Here is a 13,669-nt window from a genome sequence, read left to right on the forward strand (position 1 = left end):
CATTCATGAAATGAACAGGATGCCATAAAAATTTAGAGAATGAGAAAGAAGTCTTGGAAAATAAAAATATGACAGCAGAAATAAATTCAGCAGAAAGTTTAAAACACAAAGGTCTACAGAAAGCAGAACAAAAATATGTCAGAAGAGAAAAATCAGAATATCGGGTAGCAGTTCCGATATTGTAACAACAGAAGTTTCAGAAAGAGAGAACAGAGAAAATGGAGAGGAAATAAAAAAATAATAATTTAAGAAAATTTCCAATGTATACCCATGAGTTTTTAGACTGAAAGAGCTCACTAAATATCTTGTACAAGGTCTGACAATACTACATAGCATCATGAAATTTCAGAGCACTGGAGATAAAGAAAAGATTCTACATATTTTCAGAATTAAAAAAAAAAAAAGTATATACATAGGACCAGAAACAAGATAGGCATTGACCTCCTCTACAACAACATTAGGATCTGAAGAAATTTCTTGAAAATTCTTAGGAAAAATCTGTCATTTCAAACCCAGCTAAACTGTCAATTCAGTGTTAAGCTAGAAGACATTGTTTAGGCAAATAGGGTCTGGAAGTAGTCTGCCCTGCAGTCTTTCTTTGAAAGCTACTGCAGGGTGTGCTTCTGGCAAATAAGAAAGTAAAACAAAAAAAGTAAACACATGGCATTTAGGAATCAGGGGAACCAGGATAGGTCAAAGGTGAAAAGTCCTTCCGGGATGATGATGAAGGGAAGTCCTGGGGAAACAGCTGTGTGTGTTAAGCAGAGAGAGCGGATAGCCGAGAATGGAACAGAGGACGGGGGGACAGCAGGAAGGAGGTCTCCTGCATTTCAGGGACACTACTTCCATAGCATAAAAATGTCATGAGAAAAACAATGTTTAAGAAGATGATCCAGATGCTGACTAGCTGTGCTGGTGGCCCCAATAAGAACTGACAGGAGATGTTCGGTATAAAAAAATCATGACTGGAAAAATAAGAGTCGTGGTACCACAGAATCATTTTCTAAATCTTTAAATAATTAATATTGGATTACTCATATTTGTACAAAGTCCCTGAAATAATTTTTTGTGTGAATTAAATAATTCCTTATTTTAAAATGCCACATGAATGTGAAACCTGTTCAGATTATATAAATAGTAGCAATAAAACTTTCTGGAGGAAAAAATGTCCATAATGTCTATTTACTCTAAGTGCAGGATGACAATAACCGCTTCTTTTAGAAAAGCCAACCTATTACTAGCCTTGGTTAAGTGTGGAATGCCCAGTGGAAGGTGGAGGCTCTTGGCTTATGACTATATGGTGCCTTTTCAATTTCTGTAAATTCCATGATAATCCTGTTTCATCTTTAAACAGTATACAGAACTACATGCTAAAATTCAACATGAACTTAGAAATGAAGTTGTTTTCTAGAATAAGAATTGTTAATGTTTATAAATTTCATGTGAAAATAGATGATGGCGAGAAATTTGACACTAGGAAGAAAAATGACCTATTGATCTGGGATTTATATCTGACCGATTGCTCATAACCAAGTGGATTAACATGAAAAGTATAGTTAACATGAAAAGTATGGTTATTTTGCCATATTGTCTGAAATTAATTTATTCTAGACTACTCAGAGTATACAATTCAGACTGATAAGAATGTGGGACAAAGAGATGAATCCAAAACTTTAATTGATCTAATTATACACATTCACAAACTGAGGAAAACTTTTGGTCACTTTTCAGAGGTCATGCTCTGAGAAGATGACAATCTAACTTAGGCCAGCCTCTCTCCCAGCCCCATGACACAGACTGAGCCTGGTTACATGGCTTCCCAAGCACACATCACATGGCAGATGTCTTAGATCCCTCCTGGCTGGCATGGATCCCTCGTAATCTCCTCATTCCACCCAAATCAAGATTTACGTTTGGGGCCTGAGCTAGATCCAGACAGAGGTTTGTCCTGCATTTATTTCATCTACTCTAAGATCTTCCCATATGAGAAGATTAGAGGAAGCGTTAGATTCACGCAAAAGCATGGTGCAGCACCAGGTAGAACGCTAGAGTCAGTTTCAGCTGGTGTCCTCCTTTGTCCTGACTGAAAAGACAGGAGCATCGACAAACTTTAAAATATGCACCTTCCTCATTCTATTTCACTTCTAATTTTAGTAAGAATTCCAGTTTATTTCTATCACTGACTTCTAACACCAAGAGTATAAAAAATAGAACTTTATTTTATAAAGGCAGCTTTTGGTCCCTTGTTTTAATGCAAAAATAACAAGGTGCAAATTTTTCTCTATACCATGGTGACAATAGGGATAACAGTCCTCTGTATAAATCAACTTTTCAAGTAACGGGGCATTCGGGAGCCATCTAATTGCTTTGAGAAACCTCTCTCTGCCAATTTTTGGTAAAAATTTAAAAAAAAAAAAATTTGTTACAGTTCTTTCCGGTAAGGCAATTGTTTAGTATCAGAAAATTTTAACAACAACAACAACAACAAAAACTATAATTCTGCTTTTAAAGGTAGAATAATTAGAGCAAACATAAAGTGAAATTTGCTATGATTTAAAAATACTTCTTCATGAATAATCCTCTCCTCTATGTGTAAGATTGCTTTGTGATAGAATAAAAATAAATGTGAACACTTCACATTTGATTTAGAGGATGACCTCTGAAGAAAGCAATGGCTTTGAAGGAAAGGAAGGCACCAGACATGGAAACAATCATCTGAGTCAAGAATCTGCCCCTGTGGCTAAGCCTCTTTGGAAGTCCAAGCTACAAACTCTATCTTAGAAACTACAGAGAACAAAAGACATTTTTACTCTGCACTACATTGTACTTAGGCCACCTTTTATGTTTTTTTTTTTTCTTTCCTACAGACATTATTGCACATAATGATACATCCCTGAAACCAGATGGCATACGAACTATTTCAACAAAGAAACAAGAACAAGAAAATATTTGTGGTCCTTCCAGAAATCTTTCACAACCTTCACATTTAACGTCAATTACTAGGAAAGCAGCAAGTTTGGAATTATAGCCGGGGCATATAATTACCTATATTTGACCTATTTATAAAGTCTTCTGAGGAAAAAGAATACCAGATAGCTATACCTACTCTTTTTGGCTCCTGACATATAGAGCGAAGTAAAAAATATTTGGATAGTATGTTAGTAATTCAATGGTTTTACTAGCTTCATATCAGGGGGCTCACAGCTGGAGTTCCTCAAATGCTACCTACTGTGGACACATACATCATTGCATTTAAATAAAAATAAAAAAACAGCACAGAGCGAATGCAATTTCAAAGTTTCTGAGTTGAGATGGAGTACAGTAGTGAGCTCTAGAAAACATAGTGGGAATGTAGATATAGAAATTAAATGTACATATTCACTGAGGCTTTTTCTCTAATCATCATAAAACCTTAACTAAATCAATGCGTATTTTCACAATATCCTTGATAAATAGAGAAGCAAGTATTATCTTAGCAAGAACTTCCACGTCCAGAGTTCGGAAGGCATGAAACTGGTATAGCAAAGTTTGAGGTTTGATTGCAATTAATTTATAATTTCCTTTTAAATAACAAAGCAAATCCATGTGCTCAAATATATATGTAATTTATCCATTTCCAGCCATGGAAATGAAAATTACATAGTTTCATGTAAATCTACATATTTTACTGAATTAGATCAATATGCACACTATTCTTAAAATCAAATGAAAGAATATCTAATTCCTTGCCACATATTGAAAAGGTTTTCAAAAAACTATATCAACTCAAGTGTTATCCACAAGATTTGTGTAATCATAACTTCAGTCAAATAAGGAAACAGTCATTCTTAGGTCTGTTGAGAGAATGAATAGTCTGCTTTTACACATGTAATAGAAACCAACTAAAATAAACCTCCCTGTTATACACATTCTCACCATTAGGGGATATATTAGTTTGAATGAAAAAACTTACACATTCACAGAAAAAAATAAATAAATAAATCGATGGTGGAAAAAAAAAAAAAAGAAACTGGCAACCTAATGTATTTCACCCTGCAGTAGACAGAAATAAATTCTCCAGTAGTAAAAGTCGTAGACATGAAGTGAGAGACAATATGTACGGATTAGAGACTCAACAGCTGAGATGAATTGTTTTAAAATCTACAAACGCAGGAAATAGGCCTGTTTAATAAAAATCCAACTCAAGGTCATACTTTGATAGAAGAGGTTAGTAACTACACCGTGGACCATGGTGCTGAACTATAACTGAAATAAATAGGGGGCTAAAATAGTCATATGAGTTATACTGGAAATGGCTCTATCAGCTTCCGACGATGACTAATCTCACTGGTACTTCATGAAATAACAGCAAGTGACCCCAGAATGATACTGTTTTCTCACCTATCTATCTCCTAAGGTATAAACCTCTCCCCTACAGCTCCCTTCTTGTTCTTTCTTCACCAGCTGTCCCTTTTCTAGATCTGTTTCTTTGTTCGTGAGATTCCTTGACTATTTCTAACTAATATTCCCACTTCCTCAAACTCTTTCATTGGAGATGCTTTTGTCCTTAACTGAAGCTGACTTTCCTTGATGAGGTGACTAACCATCATGATCTTCTCCAGGAGAGGAGAAGGCTACTCTTAGAACAGTTCTGCATCATCATTCAACATCTGCTTCTTTCTGGAAGTCTGTGCTCCACCTATAATCACTCTCTCTTCCCTGCTTGTCACCAACAGCCTTGGTATTTCCTAATTTTTCTCAATGACTTGAGTACCTAGCATTTAGTTTCCTGCCATCAGCCTTGGCCATCAGCCATGTTACTGTTCCCTCTAACATCTCGAATTCATACTTCCTTGACCACTTCCTCTACTCCCGTGAACTTAACTTCCATTTAAACTATCCATTCAAACAGATATCTCTTAAATTCCTTTATCGCTTGGAAGTTATTTCTTTAGATCTTGAACTTTCAACGTCCTCACTTAGATCACAACGACTATTCCCTTTTCATATCTCACACTCCCTCTGAGTCATTCGCACTGTTGGTGTAACATATTTTTTCTTGACCCTCCATTTTCTTGAGCCCTATCTCTTCTCCCCATAAGTCCTGATCTGGCTTAATCTGCTTCCTTTTCTATACACTGCATGGATGCTGATTTCAAAAATAATTCCCAAGGATCAATAAATTAAATATTATAGTATCCTCATCCTGCCAGTACCACCAACTGTATGTGTCCTTTGTTTTTCTTTTCATGGTGTTGATTATGGCTGAAATAAAGTCATGAAACCATGAATCTAACGTGAGTTTTCACTCTAATTTTAAATGGGTTCTCATTATTGCTGGGAAAAACACAATTTCTTTCTTGGTATTCCTTATCATTTCTCATAGTTCTCTCCAGCCTCTTTTACTCCTCTTAATCTCGCAGTTACCACAACTGTCCCTCATCTTAAGGCACATGCCTTCATCATGTAATTTACTGATAATATTGTTACTTGAATTAGAACTTCAATTTTTCTTCACCTTATCTTTTCTCCTTTGCCACTATTTGAAGGAAAGTCGTCATCCTACTTTCTGTGGAAGGCTTTGCATAGATTATACATTAAATATTGGTCTTTAAAATATTTGGCTTATTTTTTGGCTTTAAAATGAAAAAGTACCTTATCCATATCACTGAGATGTGCAATTGAAGGAATGAGAGTATTTGTGAGGGAACAAAGTCATTCTAGAGAATAGGGCGTTTTCTGGATAGGGCTTTCTAGCTTGGGTTCTAAAAACCCAGATGGAATCCTGAAGTCATGGCTTCCAGGAGAAGAGAGGAGCTCCAAGAGGGCAGGTGAGAGCATTCAGTGCCTGGACATTCTTCTTCCAACTGTGCTCAAAACTGAGCTTGGTTACTGTTATTTTTATCAAGGAGCATCTATGATGAAGAACGAAATGAGCTGAGGTTGAATGGAGGACAGAGGATGGGAGAGACAGGGTAAAAAGTACTTATTTCTTTTAAAATACTTTGTAATTATAATAGTAATAAATATTATCATTGAAAAGTTGAAAAATCAGACTATTTAACGAGAAAATATAATCGTCTCAAAATTCTACGAAGACCAACAGGTAACATCTGGGTGTATTTTCTTCTAATATATAAAAATCACTTTAGTTGGTTAGTGTTTTATTAATTTTTTTCATAAACTTAGCATTAGGCTGCATATATCATTTTGTTTCTAGTATTTTTTGCTTAACGCTATACTGTTAATATTTTGACATCATATTCATAGCATTATCTCTTGAGCATATTGTTCAAATGTGGCTCCATTTTATCTCTGAGCTGAGTCCCTCCCCCACCTTAAAAATAAAAGGTCCCTACCTGGCAGTGACTTTTTTTTAACTTACTTTGTAATCACCAAAGGGGCTCTTAAACATACTTATGCAAAGTGAAATGGAAATGTTGACGAAATACTGAATCATCATGTACACTTTCGTGGAAAGCACCAAATATTTGAGATGTACGTATGGTACCACTTATGGATGGTTAAGTACCACCCTGAATGCACATAGGGTATCTGCAAGTATTTCCAAATGTATTTTAGACACCAAATAAGGCTACTAACTATAAAAATAATAACTCAACATTCTTCTGGAAACATAATTAAAACATTCTATTCACCAAGAGACTAGCAAAGCAAAGCACTATTACCCTAATATCTAAGAATGTGACACTGTGTCAGAGCCAATATTTACATGAAAAAATCATGAGGAAAAATACATTGAAATGTTATTCCTTAGTTAAAAGTTTCATACTTCAGGAAGTTCCTTGATTGGACTTTCCATTTCAGGGAGGGGTTGTTTTTGAAGTGATCCAACACCAACACTGTTAATGCAAAGTCATCATCATATTGTATTTATGAAGAGAACATATCCGCATAGCTAGGTACTTCAGAATTAGGAGTATGATTGAGTCTACATTCCTTATCATTCTCGTGTGTGTGTGTGTGTGTGTGTGTGTGTGTGTGTGTGTGTGTGTGAAGAGAGAGAGAGAGAGATTGATTTTCTATTAACAAATATAAAAAGCTACTTTCTGCCCTATTTTCCTCCTCTAATATTATTTTGAAGCCCCCTCTGGTTTCAAAGTTTGTACTTTCACTGCTACTAAATTGCTTTGTTATTTGACTAGACTCAGCATATAACAAAGATCATTTAAGCAGAAATGAAAGCTGGTGCCTAAGTTTTCTGAATCAAAAGCAGAAAGGCTTATGTTCCAAACATTAAATTGAGAAGAGAAAGCAGTTGAATTGCATTGAATCTAATTTAGGAATTGGTATTTCTTTGACAACATTTGGGTAATGTTAAAAGATGTGTAGAACTGTGTGTGTATGTTCTTGCAATATGATCTTAGCGATCACTGGATTATAAATTATTCAAAGATAATGCTTTTTCTTTTTCATCTTTGTGTCCTCAGCACCCAGCATTACCCACTATTTTGCAGATGCTCAATTCATAGTGAGGGAATGAAAAGTGTGTATTAGAATTTAAAATACCTTTATGTACATTTAAAGACCTCTTCACAACCCTTTGATGATTACTACATGTCTTTGAACTCTGTTACTTATTTTAACCCAAATTGTTTTGCTTATCATCTTTTTGCTTGCATGTGTGTGTGTATATATGTGTTTAAATCTACCAGGTAAGGTCTATAGCAGAAAAGAACCCAGGAAACCATCTGTATTCTAACGTCAAATGGTAATACAATGAGATCTTGAGCCTTAACTAGTAGAGTTTAAAGAATGGGAAAATGTTCAACTTTCTAAGTTACGCTGACCAAGGCACACAGTGGAGTTCAAGCAGCAGTCCAACATAAACAAGACAGGAAGGGAGTAGCACAGAAGCTCTCAGCCCTTCATCAAATGTCTGGCATCTGATGGCGGTGTTAACATGTCAAGTACACTCACCTTGAAAGAGCAGTTTGATTGTACTGTGGCCAACTGACATTGCAAGTATGTACTGGAGGGTGAAAATGTCCTCCTGGACCTTCCAAATGTCTCATTTCTCCATAGTGTTCTAAAGTAAGATGTTAATCAAATGAGAACACAGGAGAAATGAGGAAAGGTTGAAAGAGTTCCAAAATTAAGTAACTTAGTTGGACAAAGTTTTCTACTGTAATTCTATCCCATGGGATTCTTATTTAATTCTTTCACATTTATTTCGTTTATAAGATAAATGTCAGTTTTTAAAGTACTGTAAAGTAAGAAAACTCTAGGATTGGTGGGGTTTGAAGACAGGAGCCCTATAGTTTATTGAGGTATAAAGTTTAACAGAACTAACGGGGCTGCTCTAACGTGAGCCATCTTGCTCTTTCCCTCTGCTCTTGCTTCATTCATTCAAAACCGTTTTTGAGCATTTACTATTTGTCAGGCCCTGACCTAGGTCCCAGTGAAAGAACAGTAAAAAAAAGTCAAGGTCAAAAAAGCTTGTAATTGTGGGGAAAAACAATACATGACCAACAAGCAAATAAATAAGAAACTATGAGAAATAATTACATGCTATGTGGTAATTAAAGAGGATGATTTATTGGAGAATGTCTGGGTGGCTGCTTTAGATTGTATGGTCAGGGAAGCTGGTGACATTAAGCTGGGAAGTGAAAGCAAGGAGGAGGCAGCCATTAGTAGCAGAACATTCCAGGGAGCAGAACATTCCAGGCAAGGGAACAATTTGTGCTTAAATTTGTGTCCAGGAGTGTGGAGGAAACCATAAAGAACTTCCAAATACAGCAAGCCTGGCACAGTTAAGTCACTGATAAAGAGAATGATACAGGATGCTATTTCTTTCTTTTTCATCCCTCAAACACATCGCCTCTCACTCCCACATGTGCAGTGTAAGAACATTTCTGTGATTTTGCACAGTGCTTATTGTTGTTTACTATTATGAAAATGTAGCTTCACTTTGTCAGTCCAGAACTGGACTGAGGTGACACACAGAATCCCTACTATCTAAGTATGAGCGAGTTTACAGGACATTCCCCTCTCTTGAGATAAGAATTACAGGAATGAATGAGTGTCTAAGGGTAGGAGTGAGAGAAAGGAGGCAGAGACACAGAAGCAAAGGTAGTAAAATGCAATTATTTCAAGAAGGCTAATTCAGCCTGAAATCATTTTAGGCTTTACAGATAGGTATTAATGATTCTGCTTTTTTCTTTAGAGGCTGGAGAAAGAGAAAGTAGTAAGAATATGAGCAAAGAGAGTTGAATTCATATCTAGTTTAGCTGCTGATTAAGTATGTAAAAATTTTTAGAACATTTCATTATCATTCTCCCAGTCAAAGGGCATAGACTTTTATGGTAACGTGTATATTACTGGCACTAGAGTGACAAATATGCATAACTTTATCTGTCGACCTGTTTTGGAGTGCAAGGACTCGCTTATTGCTTAATGCTTCAGTTACTTCTTTTGAATTCTCACTTTGCTTCTTCCATGGTTTATATTCTAAATCCCTCCCACGAAACAGGGGAAGAATATTTTTTAAAAAAGGAAATGAGGTTTGAATACGGAATATTGTTATTTATATCTTGTCTGTTCTAATTTAAGAGATAAGCTCAGTGGAGAAACATGATGGTGTTTTTCCATATGCTGTGCAAATCACCTACTAAATTGGGCCTAAGTTTCCCTCCAGGGTTGATTCCTGGGGATTCCATGCAAATCATGCCTTTGAAGGACTGTGTTTGGGCAGGAATTAAGAGAAGCAGTGATTTTGTTTCCTATTAACGCACTAAGCCCTATATATATTTTCGAACCTTCAGGCATCATTTGCAGAGTGGGAGGCAATCGGACTTATTTAGTGCACTTCAGATAAGAAAAATAACATAACAAATATATCATACGTTAGGTTTATGTCTATCCTTTCCTTACTCTTTTTCAGTGATAAGAAATATGACACAGGCACAACGTTGCTTTCTTTGTACTGCGATAGAAGATTCTAAGTGTCAGACCCCGGGTCACATACATAACTCTCATTTACGAATGTTTCCCTGTGTAGTGTCTAAGTGCACTTGGGTCCCACAGAAAGTGTTAAGGCATTCCGCAAATCCGGTGTGCATGGCATCTGGCACTAATCGAATAGCCTGTTTCTATCTTATACTTGAGGGACACTGTCTGAGACAAAGACACTGAGTGGATGCCTCCATGACACTGAGCCTGGACCTCGCCCTCCAGACAGGTGGGACAGATGCAGCGGGAGGTCTGCAAGGCTGTTGGTGAGGATTTCTGTTAGCTAATAGAGGATCGGGGCTGGACCTTGTTAAAGAAAAGAAGTCATGACATTTCTATCTTTTCATTTTAGTCTTTGTTTTTTTTCTTCCCATAATCAGTATTGGAGCTGCCTGAGAGAAAAAATGCAGAGATTTCTTCCTGAAAATGATCTTTTTTTTTCCTCCCCAGGAATCTGATAAATCAAAGACCCTTTTCAAGATAATTTATTGAGAGTAAATATTTTAAATCCTAATACTTGCCCCCTCCTAATTTTTTCCTATTTGTTTAATTACAAATAATTGAGATGAATGAAATGCCATAAAGCCCCAAAATATAAACCTCTCCTTTTATGAAGAATGAAATCACAGGTGATGAGAAAATATTAGAGTGGTCCATAGTTTTTCACTTTCAACATTGAGACAAAACTCATTTTTTCTACAATGTATGAAAAGAAATAAAGACGTGTGAAAGAATTTTACTTGTCAGTCACCTGTAGTCATTCATTAATCATAGATAATTAGATGCAATTCTAAATTATTTGCAGATTTCATGCAACAACATTCCTTCATCAGAATATATAAATTTAATAATAATGAGCACACCTTTCAGAAAAGACTGATAATAGATAAAGGAGTGGAAGACCTCAGACCAAACCAATAATGTCGGTTATCTCAAGAAGGTGCTTTGGAAGAGGGAAGCAGAATTAACTTTTTCTTTAATTACTTCTGTACTATTTAAATTGTCATATCAAGCATGCATTTACTTTCTAATTAAAATAAAATCTAATAAAGTACTATAATTTATAAGAAAATTAAAAAATTAATATATACTTTAAAGTGTCATTGCATATGATTTTCTATCTAGTAAATGGCAGTAATTATACAATATGAACATCATTAAGTGATGCTCTAAGGATATACTTAAATACTTAAAGATTTGAAAAAAGAAAACCATAATAGAACCTGATACAAGTAAATGTTATTTCTCAGCTACCAGGTTTTGTGATTACATGCTCTGCCTTTCTCTAAATTTCTTTATGAAGGGAAGAGTAACACTTTTATAAGGATCTTAAACACTCGGGTCCATTTTTCCTGTATCTTATTTTAAATTGAAAATCTAACTAATAAACAAATCATGACATCACTCCTCAAACTTGTGCTTAAGCTACTCACCCTCTTAAAAACCACGAAACTGTTTTGTCTGCCATTTGCAGACATGGCCCCACCATCATACACACTAACATCACCATAAAGTAGAGCTAAAAGCCAAAGAGCTGTTGAAACTTCCGAGATAAGAAGGGCTGACATGCCTGTTAGCAGTTCCTCGTGTTTGCTCTCCTGTGATTTATTCTGATTTATGACAGCCATTATGGTGGATACACATCACTTAATCAGGAGCACAGTCAAGTCCTAGGCATTAAATGCATTTGCTCTTTCTCTCCCAGGAGAGAGGGTCCCTTGTTTCATTAAAAGCACAGAAAACACATATTCACAATATGCAGATAAAAGGGGTCAGCAGTGGCAATTGATTTTATGGGCTGGAGTTACAAGAGTGTAAATCTCTTTTAAAGCTGCAACTTTTGATCTCATTTTACCTGTTCATTGTCTCAATAATACCTAAGAAATATGGGTATTAAATGTTCACATGGCATCTTTCATATTCCTGTATACAAATCAAGTAGCCTGAAAAATGAGCCTGGACAGCATACAGAATTAAGTGCAGGGCAGTAACAGACAGGTTTTTGAAACTGCAACACAAGACTGTCCAGTACATTTTTAGAAAATTGTCTGCCCGTTTGTTAACTTGAGGTGCTCATTGGGCTGATTTATTGGATGAGTCAAATGATGTTCATGAAATCACTTAGTAAACAATAAAGTGATGTACGAATACATAAAATAGTCTAATGAATATCTTATACATTCTAACAGTTTTAACAAATGAGCTGATGACAGAGAGGAGAGAGTAGACTGTTCAGTACCAGATAAACAAATAATAACTCCTATCCTAAAGTCATCTTTCCTGCCACAAACTGAAAACATCAGACATCATGGGAAAATCTAAGGGGCTTTCCTAGATTTCGACATATTCGTTTTCAAGGAAACGTGACCCAGTACAGTACGTATACATTTTATGTGACTGACATTTCCACTGACCTCTATCAGGGCAGTAATTCAAGGTCTGTTATGGTATGATAGAACCTTTTGAGTTCATTGATTTCTGCCTCTCTCTGACACTGTCATGTCTCCATTCATAACAACTCTCTGCTGTGTGGTGCCAATGGAAACAGCTCAGGCAAGTTTTATCAACCTAAGAAAATAATAGAAATCAACTATGAAGCTGGTATGCACGGAAATATGCAGTTCCATGGAATTCCCAAGCCAAGGAGGTCATGTTGTGAAGGGCGCTCTTCTTCCTGACGAGCATGGTTATCTCTGGTTTCATTCCCCTCCCCAGGTTCTGTACAATGAATTTCCATCCTCAGCTTTTAGTCTTATCTATATCAGATTTCCTTACTGATTCTTAAATTTAAAACATTTGGAAATACTTTTGATAGATTGCTCAAAGTGGGTCCCCTTCCCCATCACCTCTAGGGAGTGGCTACATCCTTGCTATACATTGGAAGGCCACACAAAGCACAGATATTTTCACAGCTGAATCCACTTATAGCTCTAAGCAAAGGGCAGATTTAACCAAGCTTCTCATTTACTGGTTTTATTTTTGGTAACTTTTATATTTTTGAATGACCCCACTTGGTAATAAAGTCACATTAGCTATGGACAATTTGCCTGTAGAAGGGGCAATGTGCCACATAGCTGAGTCCATGCAAAAAGTTTTCATTGACCAGAGAGGCGATTTAACAGGGGTACGGAAAATATTATAAAACCATGCAGAAATACTCACAGTTTTGGTTTGGCAAGCAGAGGTGGTGGCTCCTTCGTGGGTGAAAGCAGGACAGCTGATGTTGGAAGAGATTTATTGCCGTTAGCTTTGCCGTTGATCAGTCCGTTTATTCCATGGTTGGGATGGACTCCGTTAGTTTCCTTCTCAGCAGAATTGAATTGCATTTGAAGGGCTGCCATGCCAAGTCCTAACTCTGGGCTGTTCACCTGCTGGATCTCAGCTGGTTTCTTTGAAGCCAACTCAAAGGGACTTGTCTCCAAGATTGGAGGGGGAGGTGGGAAGTGCTGGCAGTGATCACTGTTGGATTCTCCCATGGAATCATAGTTACAGTTTTCAGTGTTGGCTAAAGAAGGGGAGAAGAAGAAATAATAAGACGCTACTAAGTCAACAGTTATTTTCACAATGTCATAGATCATCTGAGAATTCCCCTGGCCCCTTTTAAGTTGTCACAGAAGAGGTAGCTCTGCTGCTCTCATCTGATGCAGAAGCAAAGCCAGCTGGAGGGCTTGGTTCTTCTAAGCTTGTTTTGAGTGACTGCTACCTGTTTCATTTCCTG

General features: G+C 36.5%; 1 protein-coding gene across 2 annotated transcripts in view; it reads right to left on the reverse strand.

Moving 5' to 3' along the window:
- The window catches only part of PALLD (palladin, cytoskeletal associated protein), a 316,986-nt gene that overhangs the window by 158,448 nt on the left and 144,869 nt on the right, over positions 1-13,669 (reverse strand). For both annotated transcript variants that reach the window (XM_039876334.1, XM_039876333.1), the window contains exon 9: positions 13,114-13,456. In XM_039876334.1, the coding sequence (XP_039732268.1) occupies positions 13,114-13,456 (343 nt within the window). The remainder of the gene's footprint in view (positions 1-13,113; positions 13,457-13,669) is intronic.

Source organism: Pteropus medius, unplaced genomic scaffold, assembly GCF_902729225.1.
Source record: "Pteropus medius unplaced genomic scaffold, Ma_sr-lr_union100, whole genome shotgun sequence".
NCBI lineage: Eukaryota > Metazoa > Chordata > Mammalia > Chiroptera > Pteropodidae > Pteropus > Pteropus medius.